Below are 20,609 nucleotides of genomic sequence, written 5' to 3'. Positions count from 1 at the left end.
GAACACGCTCGGCGATCGGCGAAAATCTGATCAGCGGGTCAAGCGCGTCGGCTTTTATACAGCAGTCATCGAAGGTTCCAGACTAATCGTTGGGACCCGCATGCCTTCCACAATGTTCTACAACATTCAAGTCACGCAATGAAATCAAATAACACAAGCTTCGGCGACAACAGACAGCGGATAGAAGCATCGATAACTTTCCAGAAACTTCGGATACATGCAGACGCGTCCCGCGCTGTGCGATAACATATGTTAGGCGGCGAAACGTGGTTGCCTGTTAAATATAAGTACACGTGTCAATATTTTATGGCAAGAATTTTCTAAGTTTCTGGATGAAACATTTCTTGAAGGGATCGGAAGGTTAGTCTCTATTGCATGATGTGGGATGACTACGTATACAGGTAAGTGATCATTAAGATCGCAAGCTATGACTCCGGATGCAGAATGTTTCATGGAGAAGCTGACGAGAAAGAAATCTATTAGTGTCGAAAACGTACCAGTAATTCTAGTTGGAGAAAAAACATTCTTTAGGCCATAGCTCTCGTATAACCATATAATTTCTTTTGACTCACGAGTATTAGAAATCAAGTCAATGTTAAAGTCCCCGCCACAAATTAAGTTAAGCTTATTAGTTAAGCAGTATTAAAACAGCTTTTTCGGAAGCACAGAATGTAGCGTGATCACTATTAGGGGGCCGGTACACGACAGAAAGACATAGTTACACATTGCTATTGTCAACATTTCGCATTCACATTTCGAAAAGGTAAAATCAGGCAAGAGGTCACATCTGAGATTTTCTTTCGCTAACATGGCAACACCGCCACCATGGCGATTCAGGTAGAACACATCATATCCGGGTATTGAAAGAACATTGTCATCACTAGTATACCAGGTTTCTAAGAGCATGACATCGAAAGAAAATCCAGTACTATCAAAAAATAAATCTAAATACTGATGTTTATTTCTGGCTGACTGACTATTCAAATGAAAGACCTTTAAACCTCTGAGACACTTATTACCAATATGCGACTTTAGTTTGTCAGGAGTAATATGCATAAACAGGTCGCGACACTTGTAGAACACCCCTTAAGCAAGCGTCATCAAGTGATTTTTAGATTTGATAGCAATGGCTTTGTCGCCTTCTTTCTGTCTGACGAGAGCTTTGCCGCCACTCTGCCAAACGAAGCGATAGTTCTTGTCACGTGCCCATTGCTTTGCCTCCCAGAGAAGTGCTCGCGTTTGTTTAGTCAGATTATCTTGGATGTACACATTTTCATCTTCATATGCATCCTTCAGTTTATTTCTGTTTTTGAACCAGTCATCACGAACAGCCTGCCGAGCGAAGCGAACAATGATTGCAGGCGTCTTATCAGGTTTACATGACAACCGGTAAATTGCTGTCACGTCATTAGTCGTAAGCTGCGGAAGCTCAAGAGAAGCGGCACAGGCGTTAACTTTGACAAGAAGATCTTCATGATCTGTTTTTTGTATGCCGTGAATTTCTAGGTTTAGCTTCCTGTTATGTCTCTCTAGTTCATTGGTTTCTTTCTTGGTCTCTTCAATCAGTCCATTGCTTTGGTTAGCCTCAAACTGTTCAATGCGCTTTTTCATATCAGCCAGGCTACTGTAAGGAAGATGACGAACGTGCGCACAGAGTCAGCAGCATCGGCAGCATCAAGCGGTGGAGTGGTGGAGCCGTGCGTGGTAACGTTCCATTCTACCATCCTGGAACTCCGTTCTCGGACGCTACCCTCCGCCATGCCGGACGCCGACCAGCAGACTCTTCCATTGCCACCCGCCCCTTGCGCTGGCACTGTTCGCCAGCGGGAGCCTTCTATCTGCAGCGGAACCGACGACAACGACGTTGAAGAGTGGCTGTCGTCCTACGAACGGGTGAGCGTTCACAACAAATGGAATGACTCGGACAAACTGGCTTACGTATCATTCTACCTCGCGGGCGGGGTCAGTCTCTGGTTCGGAAATCATGAGAAGGATATCCGAACGTGGTCGGCGGTCAAGACGTCGATTACGGAAGTATTTGACCGACCCGCCATCAGGAAACTACGACACGAGCAGCGTTTGCGGACATGCGCACAGGACACGGGTGAGACATTCACCAGCTATATAGAAGACGTGCTAGATTTGTGCAGGCGCGTGAACGCTGCCATGACGGAAGCGGAAAAGATCAAGCACGTCATGAAGGGAATCGATGATGACGCGTTCCAGATGCTTCTGGCCAAGGACCCGCGCACTGTTGGCGACGTCATCAGCTTGTGCCAGAGCTATGATGAATTACGTAAGCAGCGAGCTCTGACAAGGCGACATCCCACACCAAATGCGGCGTCACTCTGCAGCCTGACCACCGGCCCAGAACAAGCCTCCCTGATAACCCAAATCAAGGACTTCGTCCGCGAAGAAGTCGCACGACAGCTATCTCTGGTTTCCGTCACTCAGGAGTCTGCCAGCACTTTACTCATCTCCGTAACGTGATCCATGAAGAGGTCGCAGAAGCGCTGCCGGCTGTTCACCAGCAGGATGTCGTGACTACACCGGTCACTTATGCTACAGTTGCTGCAATGGCCCCTCGCACTGTGCCCGTGCGTCGCTTCCAGCAGCCTGTGCACCGCCCTCCCCCTCCCGTCCCCTGGACCACTACTGCCGTCACTAACCCGTGGCGTACGCCGGACAATCGCCCTATATGCTTCGCATGTAGATGTCCCGGTCATGTCGCAAGGTTCTGCCGCCGCCCATCGCAGGCTTTGGATGACGATCGCCGAGCGCCCTATGTGCCGCCTGATTCAAATGCGCCTTACGGACCCTTCGACCCATCACCAGCTCGCTCCCAGACTGATCGCCGTTCTCGCTTCGAACGCCTCCGATCACCCTCTCCATGTCGCCGATCGCTTTCCCCTATGCGTCGACGACCCGCCTCTAACGAAGAGGGAAACTAGACGACGCAGTTCCTGAGGCAAGAACTGCGCAAGTGTTGACATGCCGAAGTCCTCCTCCTTTACCTGCCAATGTCAATGATGTGTTTATCTAAAATGTCGCCGCAGTCGCCCTCGTCGATACTGGTGCCGCTATTTCAGTTATGGATGCCAGGTTTTGCCGTTCGCTTCGTAAAGTGACGACGTCTCTGTCTGGATTGTCGCTACGAACGGCTAGTGCTCAACCCATTTGCCCTACCGCTGCTTGTACTGCCCGTGTGACCATACAGGACGTTTTGTACACGATTGAATTCATAGTTCTTTCATCGTGCTCCCACACCGTTATTCTAGGATGGGATTTTCTCTCACGCCACAATGCCATCATCAATTGCGCTCGGGCTGAGATCGAACTTTTCCACCTTGGTGACCTGGCCTCCGTCGATGCTCATCCTGCCCCTAAATTCTCGTGAAAGAAGACACCTCTATTCCCCCGTGCTCTTCAGCATTCGTACCAGTCTTCTGTAGTACCATATCCGACGGGACGGTCTTCTTCATGCCCTCTCATCACTTTGTTACCAGAAAAGCGCTTCCTTTGCCCATTGCAGCTCTTGACATTACCGCCGGTGTCAGCACGATGCCCATTCCCAATCATCTTTCGTCGCCCCTTTCACTGCTCCGCCGCGAATGCCTTGGTTACGTCGAGTCGGTCGATTCAACACGAATTGTCTCCGTCCTCGACGAAGTGCCTTCTACTGCGGTCCATGAACTGAGTGCCCTCTCCGTACGCGACTGAACATGTACTGGTGTGTTCAGCCCATTCATCGCCGAAGATCTGACGCACTCGCAGCGATCTCAACTTCTCGCAGTCCTTCAGCACTTCCGCCATTCTTTCGACGTTGTGCAAACATCACTTGGCCGTGCATCGACGGTCGAGCATTACATCGACACTGGCTCTCACTCACCGCTGCGACAAAGACCATATCGCGTGTCCGCTACGGAACGTCGCGTCATTGCAGACCAGGCCGATGACATGCTCCGTCGAGGCGTCATTCAACCTTCCCAAAGCCCATGGGCCTCTCCCGTGGTCCTCGTCACAAAAAAGGACGGTTCCATCCGCTTCTGTGTTGATTTTCGACGGTTGAACAAGATCACGCTGAAGGATGTCTACCCCTTACCACGCATCGATGATGCTCAGGACTGTTTGCAGGGAGCCGAGTTCTTTTCTTCGCTGGATTTGCGATCAGGCTATTGGCAGGTTCCGATGGCAGAGGCCGATCGCCCAAAAACTGCCTTTGTTACACCAGACGGCTTGTATGAATTAACCGTCATGCCTTTCGGACTTTGCAACGCATCTGCTACGTTCGAAAGAATGATGGATAATGTTCTGCGTGGCCTCAAATGGAAAATCTGTCTTTGCTATCTTGACGACATTGTGGTGTTCGCCCCTGATTTCGCAACGCACCTGCTCTGCCTCCAGCACGTACTCACTTGCTTGACCAACGCCGGGTTTCAACTTAACCTGAAGAAGTGTCGATTTGCTGTTCGTCAGCTCACAATTTTAGGCCATGTCGTGTCAAAGGAGGGCGTTCGCCCGGATACCGAAAAACTACGTGCTGTTACTGCGTTCCCAAATCCTACCACTATGAAAGAGCTACGCAGTTTTATCGGCCTCTGCTCTTACTTCCGGCGATTCGTTCGAAATTTTGCGTCGATTATATCGCCTTTCACGCAGCTCCTTGGCGGTGCTAGAGATCTCTCATCATGGTCTCCAGCGTGTGACGACGCCTTCAAAACCTTGCGCCGTCTTCTCACGACGCCACCCATTCTTCGCCATTTTGACCCTCAAGCGCCAACCGAAATCCATACCGATGCAAGCGGTGTAGGCCTTGGCGCTGTGTTGGCACAGCGTCAACCTGGCCACACAGAATACGTCGTCGCATACGCGAGTCGCACGTTAACCAAGGCGGAGACGAATTACAGCGTTACAGAAAAGGAGTGTTTTGCCAATGTGTGGGCGCTTGGCAAGTTTCGCCCATATTTATACGGCCGATCGTTTGACGTAGTGACCGACGACCACGCACTATGTTGGCTGTCGACGCTCAAAGATCCATCGGGCCGCCTTGCCCGCTGGGCATTGCGAATCCAAAAATATGACATCCGCGTGGTTTACCGTTCCTGGCGAAAGCACTCCGATGCTGACGCGCTATCCCGATCGCCGCTTCCCCCGAAGGCCAGTGACGACTCCACCTGCGAGTGTACATTATCCTCTCTGGACGTTGACACTATTGCTGCTGCACAGCATAATGATCACTGGACTGCATCTCTGCTAGGCCTTCTCTCGGATACGTCGAAAGTTCCGGCGTCACGTACGCTTCGGCGCCAAGTTCCGCATTTTGCGATTCGCGACCAGCTACTATATCGACGCAACTATGCCCCAGAGGGACGCACCTGGTTGCTCGTCATTCCGAGAATCTTGCGATCAGAGCTCTGCTCCTCGTTCTACGTCGACCCTGTGTGGCCACGCGGGAGTCTTCAAGACCTACGGAAGACTTCGACACCGCTATTACTGGCGGGGAATGTACGAGCAATAAAAACAGCGCAAAACGACGGGACGAGTGAGGGGACACAGACAACAGCGCTGACTAACAACCAAAGTGTCTTTATTCTTTCAGTCAGCATATATATGCTCCGCCGCTATCTGAAACCACAGATTCTACAGAATTGGGCATGCGCAGAGGGAATTGCAATTAATGTGATAGGAAGGCAATCTCCTTCGGAAGGAGAGAAATGGACGGAAGGCTTACACATGCTTCGCCACCAACGTGAATGTGGTAGGCTTTGGATATAAGGCGTGCGCGGTCATCACGATATTTTGACAGGTAGGTTACACCTTCGAAAGATGGCTTGCAGCCGCATTCATTGCAATGCAGTGACAATTGACTCTCTTTTGCCCGTTTTTGAAATTTGTTTAAGTGCTCGCGCATGCGGTCATTGATGCAACGCCCCGTTTGGCCGATATAAAAACGCTTGCATGAAAGGGAGATCTTATACACCACACAGTCACGACAGTCACCAACGAACCTCTGTCTGTGCTGCTTTTTACAACTTTTTTTGCTGTTATTCATGCTTACCCAATTGACTTAGTGGCACAGGCTACCTAACTTATTTTCGGCAGTAAACAGCAACCTGACGCCTGCCCTGCTGACAACCTTTTTGAGATTGTGCGCAACCTGGTGAACATATGGTATAACCGCAACCATTTGCCGTGGGCGATTCCCAGCCCAATTCTGTAGAATCTGTGGTTTCAGATAGCGGCGGAGCATATATATGCTGACTGAAAGAATAAAGACACTTTGGTTGTTAGGTCAGCGCTGTTGTCCTTGTCCCCTCACTCGTCCCGTCGTTTTGCGCTGTTTTTATTGCTCGTAATCATGAACCAACCAGCCCAAATGCGTACTCTTTTGCGGGGAATGTACAATTTCGTTCGAACGTTCGTCCGCTCTTATCGTGAGTGCCAACGCCGTAAAGCGCCACCGCACAACTCCGCCGGTGAACTCCAGCCTTTGCAATGCCCATCCCGACCCTTTGATCGCGTGGGCATAGATCTCTACGGGCGACTTCTGTTGACTTCTACCGGCAACAGGTGGATAATCGTTGCGGTAGACCACTTAACCCGTTATGCGGAGACCGCTGCTCTACCAAAAGCTACAGCGCAGGAGGTCGCCAATTTCATACTTCACCGTTTTCTCCTTCGTCATGGAGGTCCACGTGAACTTTTAAGCGACAGAGGCCGCGCCTTCTTATCTGAAGTCATCGAACAACTGCTTGCTGAATGCGCTATTGTTCGTCGTAAATGCACTGCTTATCACCCACAGACTAACGGTACCACGGAACGCTTTAATCAAACTCTTGGTGACATGCTCGCCGTGTATGTTTCTCCTGATCACTCTAATTGGGACCTCGTTCTTCCGTTTGTCACCTATGCCTACAACATCGCGACTCAGGCCACTACCGGATTCTCACCCTTTTACCTTCTTTACGGCCGTCATCCTTCGCACACAATTGACAACATTCTGCCCTACCGGCCTGACCCATCTGAATTCCTACCGATCTCGGAAGCCGCCAGACATGCCGAGGAATGTCGCCAGCTGGTCCGCCGATTCACCTCGGACGACCAGAACCGTCAAAAAGCCGTTCACGATGCTCAGAACTCGACTCCCACTTTTCTCCCGGGCGCTCTCGTTTGGTTGTTAGTGCCACACCGCACTGCCTGGCCTCGCTTCAAAACTCCTTCCGAAGTATGACGGGCCATACCGCGTTCTCGAGAGAACATCACCCGTCAATTACCTGGTTGAGCCGCATAACGCCGTCGTAACCGCGAAGTCGTTCACGTTCAGCGTCTCAAGCCGTATCACCATTCTACCGTCCTTCCAGAACACTAAGTCGCCAGGATGGCTCCTTTATTTCCGCGGGGCCATGCATTGTAAGGAAGATGACGAACGTGCGCACAGAGTCAGCAGCATCGGCAGCATCAAGCGCGCAGCAGAGGCTCGAGCTCAGGAACTGCTCGGTGCATCCTAGGACCGGCGGTCGCTACGAACCCCAATAAATCTCCTTTGTACTATTGTCATGTTGGCTAAGCTCAGGGAGTGCTTTGTCAAACTTTTCAGACATCACCTGAACACTTTCTTCCATTGAAGCAACAGTGTCTGAGAGAGCGACTTTACTTTTTCTTGGAGCTCTGCAATCACAGCAGTTTTAACCCCTCGACAGGTTGGACAACGCCACTGTTTTCGAGTAGATTCCCCCATTGATTTGTAAGTTCTTTCTGAGATACCTGAAGAACCCAAATGATACGAGCAAAAACACTCATTACACACCATGCAGTCATCAGGTTCAACAGATTTGCCACACTCAAAGCATCTGTCGTCCTGCTCACTACCCATCTTTGCAAGCTACAGGGCAGTGCTGCAGCAGCACAGGGTAACGAATGCATGATAGGTTCAAGTGTTCAGTGACAAACCTGCAAGTACACGAGCAGGCAGAGATGCGTCTTTTCTGGGCCGGTACAGCTGCCCATGTGCCCGGGAAAGTCGATGGCAGCTTCATTTATAGCGGCAGAGGCGGGGCGCAGAATTCCGGCTTTGGCCGATGTGCGCAGGTCCAGGTCGGCTGGGTGTGACGGAAGCAGCAGGAAAGCCCAGCTTTCCTGCTGAAATGCGATCTGCAAGAAATGCGATCTGCAAGTACACGAGCAGTCAGAGATGCGCCTTTTCTGTGCCGCTACAGCTGCCCGTGGATTTCACTCACGTATATTTGCATTGAAAGTTAAAACCACCACTTTGGGATGGAATCCGTATTACCCGCTTCCATTTCTCGCGCTGCTCCTTGTCACTCGGTAAAAAAAACAATGACACCTTTTCGGTCATTTCCTTGTAGACGGAACAGCACCCCGGCATGCAACACATGCCCAACGGAACGCACCATATCAATCTGCTCGTCTCGCACCGCGCAAGCGTTGTGCTGCGTGAATGATGCCAGCTGAGGGCACCGCGTCGTGGTAGCTTTGAGCAGCGTTTGAACCTCTCCCAAAGCTTGGCGACGGAGTTTCGCGACAACATGAAAGGACTGTGGCGGTATCGAAGATGCATGTATTTTGGACACTATCTTAGATACTCTGGGTATCTGTATCATGCCACGTCTCGTAAGAGGTGTATCAGTATCTGTATTTCCTATACATTAAATAATGTATCGTGTATTTTAAGATACAAGGGGCTGCTATCGCAACATCACTGTGTGAAACTATAAACGTTGGCTGAACTCTGCTTCTCAAGCTAATACTGCTGCGACTAAGCTACTTGAATAAATGAGTAATTCGCTGATGAACGCTTTACCCCAGCTGATACGTATAACTTGAAAGGCCATTTTAGCCTTATGTGATCTATGTATGCACGATGTGTCACAAAAGATGGCACTACCAGTGTTGTTGCTGCTGTACACCTCTCTGGTGATCCGGTATTGCGTAAACGGTAATACGTTTACAGACAAGGTAGAGCTCCACAGCGGTATTTGCGCCACTGTCCAGAGGCTTCTTATTGACATTCTTGTATAGCGATCCGCTAGCTTGTCGGCAAACAGCATCGACTCCCATCAAATAATAAAGCAGCAAAAAAACCAGCGAAATAACCAAAAACCAGTGAAATAACTTTCATGTTAAGCGGCTAGAGCAACACCAATAAAACAGACATTTCATTCAAGTGAAACAAGGTTGGTCGTAGTTAGGAAATTTCCAGGCAAACACTTCTGTGCATACGCATTTACTGCTACAATATATAGACCTATAATAAGAAATTTGTAAATGTATCGAAGTACTCCAAGATTCAAATGGAAAGTAACATATCAGATACAATTATAGCAGTAGTATCTGGTATCTGTATCTCAAGTACTTCTTGCTGAAGCATCTTGTTACCATTGTGTCATGATACTAACACGTGTACTTATCTTTATCGCGCGACCACGTTTCGCCGCCTAACAAATGTTATCGCACAGCGCAGGACGCGCCTGCATGTAAAAGAGTTTCTGGAATCTTATGGATGCTTCCGTCCACTGTCTTTCACCGCAACTTATGTATTCTGATTGCATGTATGCGCGACGCGAATAGTGTAGAACTTTGTGGAAGACGCGGGTCCCAGCGGTTAATCTGGAACATTCGACGACTGATCTATAAAAGCCGACGCGCTTGACCCGCTGATCAGATTTTCGACGATCGCCGACCGTGTTCGCCACTATCGCTGTGCTATAATTGTAGCCTGTTTTGTGGGCACAGGTTCGCCCAATAAAGCTTAGTTTTGTAGTTCACAGTATTGCTACTGTGTTCTTCAACGTCACTACCACGTGACATCTGGTGGAGGTGCTTGTGCGTTCATGCACCGAACGCCCCCGCAAAGCCGCGATCAAAGCCCGAAGCCCGAGGACAAAACCAACTGCCCAGAGCACGGACTGCCCCCAGAGCACGGACTGCTACCTGAGACGACAAAGAAGATCGTGGCCATGACAACCCCAATGGCTGCCTCAGCGTCCCCCGTTATCTTGCAACAACCTCGGGACCCACCGACCTTTCATGGAGGAGCTACTGAAGGCCCGGAATCCTAGCTGGAGACCTACGAACGAATCGCGACATTTAACAACTGGGACTCCGACGACAAGCTGCGGCATGTATACTTCGCATTAGAAGGCACCGCCAGAACGTGGTACGAGAAACGGGAGTCGACCATGGCAACGTTGGACCTGTTCCGTAGCGGCTTCCTGCGCACCTTTACGAACGTCGTGCGCAAGGAAAGGGCCGAAGCTATGCTGGACGCCCGAGTGCAACTGCCTAACGAGAACGTTGCCATCTTTACGGAAGAAATGAGCCGCCTGTTCCGCCATGCCGACCCGGATATGTCCGAGAAGAAAGTCCGCCTACTGATGCGTGGAGTAAAGGAGGTACTTTTCGCCGGAATGGTACGAAGCCCACCAAAGTCTGTCGACGAGTTTCTTCGCGAGGCCACCAGCATCGAAAAGACACTGGAAATGCGGAACCGGCAATTCAACCGCCGCACGAACTCGACAAGCTACGCCGGAGTTCAGTCACTGGTCACCGACGATGTCACGATCCACCCCGGGTCGTGAACAAGGGAGGGCTTCTGGCACCCTCCGATAGACGGACGCTCCGCAGCGTGGTGGTGCTGAATGATTACTGACCGGCGAGCTGCCGTGCTCGTCGGTGTTTATTGTGGTGTGGTGACCAGTGTTGCCTGCCGAGCTATAGCAGGCCGCCGAGCTTGGCGGGCGAACCAAGATTATGTCCGAGGGGGCGTCACATACTTGCTATAACCCCTTACCCCCATTTGTTTGTTAAATAAAAAACAAACGTCAAAGTTCACATTATGAGGCTCTGCCTCCACCCTAGCTGGGTCGACGGTGCCTGCTACCCAGGCGAGTAACGGTCTGGTGGCCTCCGCCGTCGAGTACTCCGCCTGGGCACCGGTGTTGACGGGTCGGGTGTGGCAACGCCGGGTGCTGCCTGAGCCAGCCTTGCTCCATCCGGGGGGTTCGTAGTGGTCAGCCTCGTGAGTGGTGCCGAGCTCGACACCGGTCCAACGGGTGCCGCACCACTGGCTACGGTTGCCGCCTCCGAGGTAGGTGGTACTCCACTGGAAGCGACTGGTGCTGCCGCTAGTCCTCCTGTGGGCTGGAACTCAGTGGCAGTTGAGGGTGCTGGCCAGGTCCCGAGGCGAGGTCTGACATGGTCGGCGTGTCTTTGCCACATGGCCCCGTCTGGCATGCGGACGAGCAGCGATGAGGCGCTGGCAGGAGACACCACCTGTCCGGCAGACCAGGGTGGGCCAGGGCGGAAGTTCCTGGCGAGAACTGGAGCTCCCGACTCTGGCAAAGGCCCGGGACGGCACCCTTGATCAGCAGCCAGCTTCTGCTTCTGCTTCTGCTTCTCTGATTGGGCCTCGCGCAGCTTGCGCTTGCTGCGGGAGACCTCGCTCTTGAGCTGCCTGTTGCGGCTCTGCAGGCTCATTATAATGTGCCGCATCTCCCGGTTGATTGGCTGAGCCTGCTCGCTGGACACCGACGACGCCTCAAACTCAAGGCGTAGATTCTCGTACTCTCGACGAATCTGCGCGATGTTGTCCTCGAGGCGGATGACGTCCGAGCGAAGCTTCTTCTGGACAGCCAGCTCCTCGCTTTCCATCTGCTCAATGTGGCGAAGGTGTGAGTTTTTGGCTGTCGACAGCAAGGAGCGACACTCGTCCAGCTGAGTCTTGAGTTGCATGCTCACATTGTACAGCACGGAGAACTGGCTCTGCAGGCACTTGTACTCTGCCGTGCTCACCACCAGGCTCTCGGGCAGCGACCGCAGCTCTATCCGCAGCCGCTCCACCGTCTTCAGGGCCTCCTTGTGGTCAAGCTGAAGCTGCTCCAGCTCCAGCAGCCGTGCCGATGTCAGCTCCCGCTGTTCCTCGAGCTGGCTCTGCAGGTCCTCCAAGCGCAGGGAGGCTGCTCCGCCACCACCGCCACAGCCCCCAAAATCCACATGTAGGCGGGACCAGGGTCTCTGTGGAAACGGCCAGGGGGTGCTTTCCACATTACGCGAGGCTCGCTGATGCTCCTGGCAGATTTGGCAGCTCTCCACCACATGCAGGCTGGCTTCCGTGTAATCTGGCAGACGAATGCCCAGAACATGAATCCAGTTTCGGCCCAGCAGCGTCGGCGACGACCCCTTCGTTAAGTAAAGGGGCAAGGTTTCCTTCCTGTCGCCAAAACGAACGCTGACCTGTGCCTGGCCCTGGACCTGGGAGCGTTGCCCGGAGGAGCTGCGCAGCATCACGCCCGAAGCCTCGACGGACACGCCGGGGAAGGTACGCTTGAAGAGCTTCCCGGCCATTACAGACACGCTGGCCCCTGTGTCCAGCTCCATGGAAATGGGGTGCCCGCAGATTTCGACGGTCAGCATGTATGGCGGCACAGACGACGGTGCAAAGCCTGTGTGCCACATGTCGAAAATCGGCGGGTCCTCGGCCACGACGTGGAGCCTGGCCGCGGAACTTGAGTTTGCTGCCGCATGCCTCCGCCGCGTACCCTTGCGACGGCTACCCTGGCCGCGGGCTTGTGTTTTACTTGGGCTTGAATCAGCCTGCTGCTTGCTGTTCGTCCTCCCACTTCGGCATACACGTGCCAGGTGCCCAGTTTTCCCGCACGTAAAGCATTGTGCTTGAGAGAACTGGCACTGTGAAGGGGAGTGGGCGCCACCACAGCGACCGCAGGTACTGCCCTTTGTCGCGAACTTGTTGACCGCCGCTTCCACCGACGGTGAGCCAGTCGCACGGGAAATCTTGCCGGCGTCGTTGGCGGCAGCTTCCATTGCCAGCGCTGCCTTCACGGCGTCGTCCAGCGACGGGTCGGGAAGCTCCAGGAGTCGCGTCTGCATGGCGGGGTTGTTGATTCCGCCGACGAAACGGTCCCGGAGCAGCGAGTCCAGTTGGTCCCCGAAGGCGCAGGCACTCGCTGACCCTCGTAGCGCAGCAACGAATTGCCCGAGGGTCTCTCCTTCCCGGCGGCTCCGGTTGTTGAAGCGGAAACGCTCCATTAGTGTGGACGGTGCTGGGTTAAAATACGAGCGCAGTATGGCAAGCAGCTCACCCAGCGTCTTAACGTGTGGCGTGGCTGGCTTCAGAAGGTCGAGCAAGAAGCTGAAGACGCGGGTCCCGCAGCTGGCCAGGAAAATGTCCCGCTGTTTGGCTTCGGGTGTGTCGTTTGCCCGGGAGAACACGTGGACTTGCTCCTCGTAAATTTGCCAGGCGGACCCATCTCCCTCGAACGGCTCGAGCCTTCCGTACAGCGGCATGGCGACAGCAACGGGGGGCGGTGTTTCGCCGCTCGCGGCGGCGTGGGACGCTCCGCAGGTACTCGTCGCCAGCTTCTTCGCCAGTGTCACGATCCACCCCGGGACGTGAACAAGGGAGGGCTTCTGGCACCCTCCGATAGACGGACGCTCCGCAGCGTGGTGGTGCTGAATGATTACTGACCGGCGAGCTGCCGTGCTCGTCGGTGTTTATTGTGGTGCGGTGACCAGTGTTGCCTGCCGAGCTATAGCAGGCCGCCGAGCTTGGCGGGCGAACCAAGATTATGTCCGAGGGGGCGTCACATACTTGCTACAGACGACCTACGCGAGACTATCTGAGCGGTCATGCGAGAGGAGCTACAGAAGCGGTTCCCGTTATCACAGCATCAAGTGGCTTCGATTGCCGACGCCGTATGTGAGGAGCTCCAACAACTCGGAGTAGCCCCTGAATCGTCGCAGCCTCATCCGCAAGCGATGACTTACGCCGCTGTAGCCCGCCGTCATGTTCCCCCTCCCCGCCCACGGCAGGGCCCAGTGACGACACAGTTCCGTCGTCCACCACCACCGCCGCCGCCGCCAGCACGCCCACCCGTCGCCCAGTGCAGCTACCCGAGGAAGACAGACGTTTGGCGCGCTCCTGACCACCGCCCGCTCTGCTACCACTGCGGGGAAGCCGCCCATGTGTACCGCCGATGCCCATACCGCGACCTGGGGTTGCGAGGGTTCGCCGTCTACGCACCGCGCCCTCGGGTAGGTGAACGCCCTCGTGACATCGCCGACTACCTCGCCGCTACTCAGTGGAGCCCTCAACGGCCGTCCCGGTCGCCGTCACCAGGCCGCTACTTGTCGCCGCAGCGCCGTCCATACACTGGCCCAGCATGGGGCCGCTCTGCGAGCCCATATCCGGAAAACTAAAAGCAGCAACCGATGGAGGTGCGGTTGCTGTTCGTCGAACTGACGAAGATCCTCCGCCGCCGACGAAGACGACGAAGAGACCATCTCGACGACATAATAACGACACGCCGCCGTCCCGACGAAGTCAGGAAGCCAAGACTACACCGACGAAAGACCACTTGACGACGCGACGTTCCAACTTCAGTTTAACACGACGCAGCCATGATCCGACGCCAAGACCTAACTGCAACGCCAGACAAAGAACCACCGACCTCGACGTGCTTCTCGACGGCCACGCAGTTACTGCCTTAGTGGACACAGGGGCTGATTACTCCGTAATGAGTGGACACATCGCCACCCAGTTGAAGAAAGTTAAGACCGTATGGGAAGGCCCTCAAATTCGGACCGCTGGAGGACACCTCATCACGCCGACTGGAATCTGCATGGCACGAATAACCATTCATGACCGGACTTACCCAGCACCTCCACTTTCGTTTCGTTTGTTTGCAGCATCGGGTCGATGCTTTTTAAGAGGGGGGTAATGACACGTGTACTTATCTTTATCCGGCGACCACGTTTCACCGCCTAACAAATGTTATCGCACAGCGCAGGACGCGCCTGCATGTAAAAAAGTTTCTGGAATGTTATGGATGGTTCCGTCCACTGTCTTTCACCGCAACTTGTGTAATCTACTTGCATGTATGCGCGACGCCAGTAGTGCAGAACTTTGTGGAAGACACGCGGGTCCCAGCGGTTAATCTGGAATATTCGACGACTGCTCTATAAAAGCCGACGCGCTTGACCCGCTGATCAGATTTTTGACGATCGCCGACCGTGTTCGCCACTATCGTTGTGCTATAATTGTAGTCAGTTTTGAGGGCACAGGTTCGCCCAGTAAAACTTGGTTTTGTCGTTCACAGTATTGCTACTGTGTTCTTCAACGTCACCACCACGTGACAATACAATCGCAAAGTATCTTTACCGAACCCGGTTGAAATATTGAGCAGGACTGGATCTAGTGAGAACTGTTGTGCTCATAGCAGTGATGCCTTCAACAAAGGCAGGCTTGGCAGTAGTGGCGTTTCAGCATTAGTGATGTAATATCACATCTGATGTAACTTTATATATTGTAGCTACATGCAACGAAGTGGTCTTTTAGTAAAGGGAGAATGAGACATCCACCCAATTGTGGCATTTGCTACAGAGGAAACCCATACGGGTTCCTCGAAAGAAAAGCCTCGCAGTTGAAGAAAAATCCGTCCTGGTCCGGGACTCGAACCCGGAACCACCGCCTTTCCGGGGCAGCCGCTCCACCATCTGTGCTACCATGTTTCTTTAAATGCGAGGCTTTTCTTTCGAGGAACCCGTACGGGTTTCCTTTGTAGGAATTGCTGCGGTTAGGTGGGTATGTCATTTTCCCTTTATTACTTCTCTCCACCTTGCGGGTTTCCGTAGAAGTATTACGCCAAACTCTTGCCTTTGCTTTGAGTTGTTGATGAATTCGACTTCGCCCTGCCATCTGAGTCTGGTTAGCTCAGATGGTTGAGTGGCTGCCCCGAAAAGGCGGTGGTCCCAGGTTCGAGTCCCGGACCAGGACGAATTTTTTTTTCAACTAAGAGGCTTTTCTTTCGAAGAACCCGTATGGATTTCCTTTGTAGCAGTTGCTACGATTGGGTGGATATCTCATTTTCTCTTTAGTAATCCCTTCTTTCCACCTTGCGGTTTCCTCAGAACTATTATGCCAAAGTGGTGTCTATTGGTCTGTCGGACTACTTTGATTTGACCTTCGATGACTTGGTGTGCATTATGATTTTCTTGTTCATTGAGAACAAATTTTGAGCAGGAATGGTGGCCCTCTGTGACGTTACTTTTGCTGTGTGTTTCAGGCCACTGCTATGGCAAGGTGAAGCAGGAGACTGAGCAGCTGCGTGATACCATTGCCAAGGAGCTCAAGCTGGAGCCAGTGGAAGAGGAAGTGGTCATTGCCTACCAGGGAGAAGAGAAGCAGGGAGGACGTCGGGTTAAGGTGGACCGCCCACGGCCAGCATGGTTTAGCAAGAACCTGATGAAGCAATCTTCTTCGTGATCAAAATGCTAGAGTAGTGGAGACTCCTAGTTCAATAAATATGCCTGTATGCTTTCTTTTCTTTTGATTTACCCTAATGGCCGCTATATGGACGACAATGTACTCCGGCAAATATCGATAGCATAAATTAAAAGTTGTAATGATTGAACAAGATAGCTTGGTTCACTGCATTTAACTTATGGTAAGCACCCTAATGTTTAGCACACATTATCAGCATTCTGGCACAATGATTTTATTGACTTGAACAAAATACTGTTGGTTAATTATACGTACTTGGAACTCAGTGACAATGCACATGACCAACGGAAGCAAGATATATTTCAACTTTGTTCAGTTCAGTTTACTGCCGTTAAAGGCCATCGGAGGGGGTATTACATAAGGGGCGTGTGTAACGAAGAAGAGTAGCCTGCCTACGCCACAGCACCATCGCTACCGGCCTGAGCTCGTGGTTGCTGCCTTTCGCCGAACGCTTGTGACGGCTACCCGTTCGCGCCCGTTGCTAATAAATCTCTTAGCAAGTGGTGGACGTGCTGGGTTTCGACCACCCTGGAACTTCGGAGTCGCACTCTACCCCCCATCATGCCCGACGACGCACGCACTCCTCCAGCTCCTCCAATGGCGCCGGCCACCTTGGTTTGTGCCGGTGCCTTGCGTCAGCGAGATCCCCCTATCTTCTCCGGCACAGATGACAAAGACGTTGAAGATTGGATCTCGTCTTATGAGCGAGTGAGTGCCCATAACTAGTGGGACGACGTTACCAAGTTAAGAAACGTCGCATTCTATCTTACGGACGTTGCGAAACTATGGTTTCTAAACCATGAGGCCGACCTCACTTCGTGGTTGGTCTTCAAGACCAACGTTACCCAAGTTTTCGGTCAACCTGCAGTAAGAAAGCTTCGTGCAGAACAACGTTTGCGCACACGATCCCAAGAGGCAGGAGAAAACTTCACGAGCTACATTGAGGACATTGTCGACCTTTGCAAACGGGTGAATGCGTCGATGTCAGAGGAGGAGAAGATCAAACATATAATGAAGGGTATTCAGGACGATGCGTTTCAAATGTTATTATCGAAGAGTCCTCACACTGTCGCTGAAGTGATAGAATTGTGCCAGAGTTACGACGAGTTGCGCAGGCAACGGCTTCACACCCGTCGTCCCACCCCGCCCGCCGACTCTCTATCAATCCTTGCAGTCGACGACAACCATGCTGCTCTCTTCGTAAAAATTCAGGAATTCGTTCGCGCAGAGGTCGCGCGCCAGCTATCTTTGATATCTTCTGTCCAGGAACCACCACCTGCTTTGCATCCTACGATCCGCGACTTCATTCAAGAACAAGTATCTCAAGCCGTTCCTCCAGCCGCTGAGCAGACACCAGTCACGGCTCCTCTCACTTACGCTGAAGCAGTTTCCCGATCTCGTCCACAAACGCCCCTGCCGCCCTCTATGCATCGACCACCGACATTTTTGCCGCCATCTATGCCGCTTCACGACCGCCGGCATTTTCCTCCTATGCCGCTGCCCGACCGACAGCATTTTCCGAATCCTCAACCGCGACTCGGACCTTACCCCCACCAGTGGCGCACCTTCGATGACCGCCCAATATGTTTTGCTTGCGGTGGTGCTGGTCACGTGGCGCGCCATTGTCGTCGTGGCATGCTTCCTCTTCAGAACATCCGGCGAGCGCCACCTTTCCCCGCTCCGTTTTCCTCTTCGCCTTCCAGCCTTCCTACCTCTTCCTTTTCCCCTGACCGCCCAACCGCCTCTACTCGCCGCTCACCATCTCCCCGTCGTCGCTCGCTTTCTCCGATGCGGCGCCGTCCCGTGTCCACCGAACAGGAAAACTGATGGCCGCAGTTCCCGAGGCACGGACTGCGCCCCCACATCGCAATGCCCAAGTCTTCGTCCCTCTCCAGCCAACGTAATTGAAGTCTCTGTCGAAGGAATCACCGTCCTGGCACTTGTAGATACAGGAGCCGCCGTATCCGTAATTTCCGCCGAACTCTGCCGCACACTACGAAAGGTTTTGACGCCTCTCTCCGACTTCTCCCTTCGAACCGCGAACGCTCAAAATATAACGCCTCGCGCTGCCTGTACTGCTCGCGTCTTCATTCAAGGTCTACTGTATACCGTCGAATTCGTCGTGCTGCCCTCGTGTTCCCATGACATCATATTAGGCTGGGACTTCCTTGCAAATAATAACGCCGTTATTGACTGTTGTCACGCCGAACTCGGAACTTTCTGCACTTCCCGACGTCGAGACTATCGAAAACCACCCTTCCAGTGTTAAACTGTTTGTTTCCGAAGACAATTCTGTCCCTCCACGCTCTTCCCTGCTTGTGCCTGTGTCGTGCGCCGCTATTTCTGATGCCACTGTTCTCTTTACGCCCTCTGAGCTGTTCATTCGCCGCCGATGTTCTCCGCCGCCCTTTGCTCTCCTTACTCTTCGCAATGGCGTCACAAAAATGGTCGTCGACAATCCCACGGCCTGCCCTTTAGCTTTATTTCATGGTGAATGCCTAGGCTTTGTTCAACCGGTCGACACCTTTTGCATCTTTGACACTCCTGCCGTTTCTACTTCTGCGGGCCTCTGCGCACTTGTGACTCTGCGGTTGATCAGTCACTCCTCGACGCTTTCCACTGCTCCATCGACGATGGCACGTCATCTTCAGAACGAAGCCAGCTCTATGCTCTCCTGCAGAGGTTCAGCGCTTCTTTCGACAGCCATGCTTCCGGTTTGGGCCGCACATCGACTGTTTTTCACCAGAAAGATACTGGCAGTCATGCACCTTTACGGCAGCGCCCTTACCGACTATCCGCCTCTGAGCGCCGTGTCATTGACCACCAGGTTGCTGACATGCTCAAGCGTGGCTTTGTGCAGCCTTCCAACAGTCCCTGGGCATCACCGGTCGTCCTCATTAAGAAAAAGGATGGCTCTATTCGATTCTGCGTCGACTACCGACGTCTGAACAAGATAACGCGCAAGCACGTTTACCCGTTACCGCGTATCGACGACGCCCTCGACTGTTTGCAGGGAGCTGAGTTCTTCGCTGGATTTACGTTCCGGTACTGGCAAGTCCCCTTGGCACCATCTGATCGACCTAAAACAGCATTTGTAACACCTGACGGATTGTACGAATTCATCGTAATGCATTTCGGCCTGTGTAACGCTCCAGCCACTTTTGAGAGAATGATGGATAATATTTTACGCGGCCTCAAATGGAACACATGTTTATGCTACCTGGATGACGTAGTTGTCTTTTCCGCTGATTTCCGAACCCATCTCAGCCGTCTCGAGCAAGTTCTGAAATGCCTTACTGACGCGGGACTTCAACTTAATTTTAAAGAAATGTCGTTTCGGCGCCCGAAAGCTCACTATTCTTGGCCATGTTGTATCGCGAGACGGCGTCCTTCCGGATCCAGCCAAGCTGTGCGCTGTCACCGACTTTCCGCAACCAAAAAAAGTTAAAGGAGCTTCAAAGTTTCCTTGGTTTATGCTCATACTTCCGACGTTTCATTCGAAATTTCGCTTCCATAAGTGCACCCCTGACAGCCCTTGTAAGTGGCGACAAAGAACTTTCCGCTTGGTCGCCCGCCTTTGATGACGCCTTCACGAAATTACGCCGCCTGCTAACCTCGCCACCTATCCTCCGCCACTTCGATCCTGCAGCGCCCACAGAGGTCCACACCGATGCCAGCAGCGTCGGACTTGGCGCCGTACTCGCGCAACGAAAATCGGGGTTTGATGAATATGTCGTTGCCTACGCGAGCCGAACTCTGACAAAGGCCGAGGCTAATTACTCTGTTACAGAGAAAGTGTTTAGCCATTATTTGGGCCCTTGGGAAATTCCGTCCTTATTTGTATGGTCACCCTTTCGATGTCGTCACTGACCATCACGCCCTTTGTTGGCTGTCTACCCTTAAGGACCCATCTGGCCGACTTGCTCGCTGGGCCCTTAAGCTACAGGAGTACGACATCCGCGTTCTCTACCGTTCCGGCCGCAAACACACGGACGCTGACGCCCTTTCTCGCTCACCGGTCTCCGCTGACTGCGCTTGCCTATCCGCCGTTGAGCCCACAGTTCCATCTCATGCACTGCGCAACATGCCGTCGGAGCAGCGCAAGGATCCCTGGATCAGTGCTCTTATCAGCATCCTTTCTGATCCGTCCACGTCTTCACCATCTCGCGCTCTTCGCCGCCAGGCTACCCACTTCTGCATTCGCGACGGCCTTCTTTATCGTCGTAATTACCTCTCTGACGGTCGCAAGTGGCTTCTCGGGATACCCCGCCATCTTCGTGACCTTATCTGC

General features: G+C 52.8%; 1 protein-coding gene across 1 annotated transcript in view; it reads left to right on the top strand.

The window, feature by feature from the left end:
• The window catches only part of mRpL32 (mitochondrial ribosomal protein L32), a 144,347-nt gene extending 127,991 nt beyond the window's left edge, over nt 1–16,356 (top strand). The window contains exon 3 of the mRNA XM_050177300.3: nt 16,101–16,356. Coding sequence (XP_050033257.2) covers nt 16,101–16,300 — 200 coding nt within the window. The 3' untranslated portion in view covers nt 16,301–16,356. The remainder of the gene's footprint in view (nt 1–16,100) is intronic.
• Nucleotides 16,357–20,609: the final 4,253 nt, after the last annotated feature.

The sequence above is a fragment of the Dermacentor andersoni genome, chromosome 5 (genome assembly GCF_023375885.2).
Source record: "Dermacentor andersoni chromosome 5, qqDerAnde1_hic_scaffold, whole genome shotgun sequence".
Classification (NCBI taxonomy): Eukaryota; Metazoa; Arthropoda; class Arachnida; order Ixodida; family Ixodidae; genus Dermacentor; species Dermacentor andersoni.
Note: the sequence above shows the minus strand (reverse complement) of the source record. Positions and strands in the feature narration are given on the sequence as shown.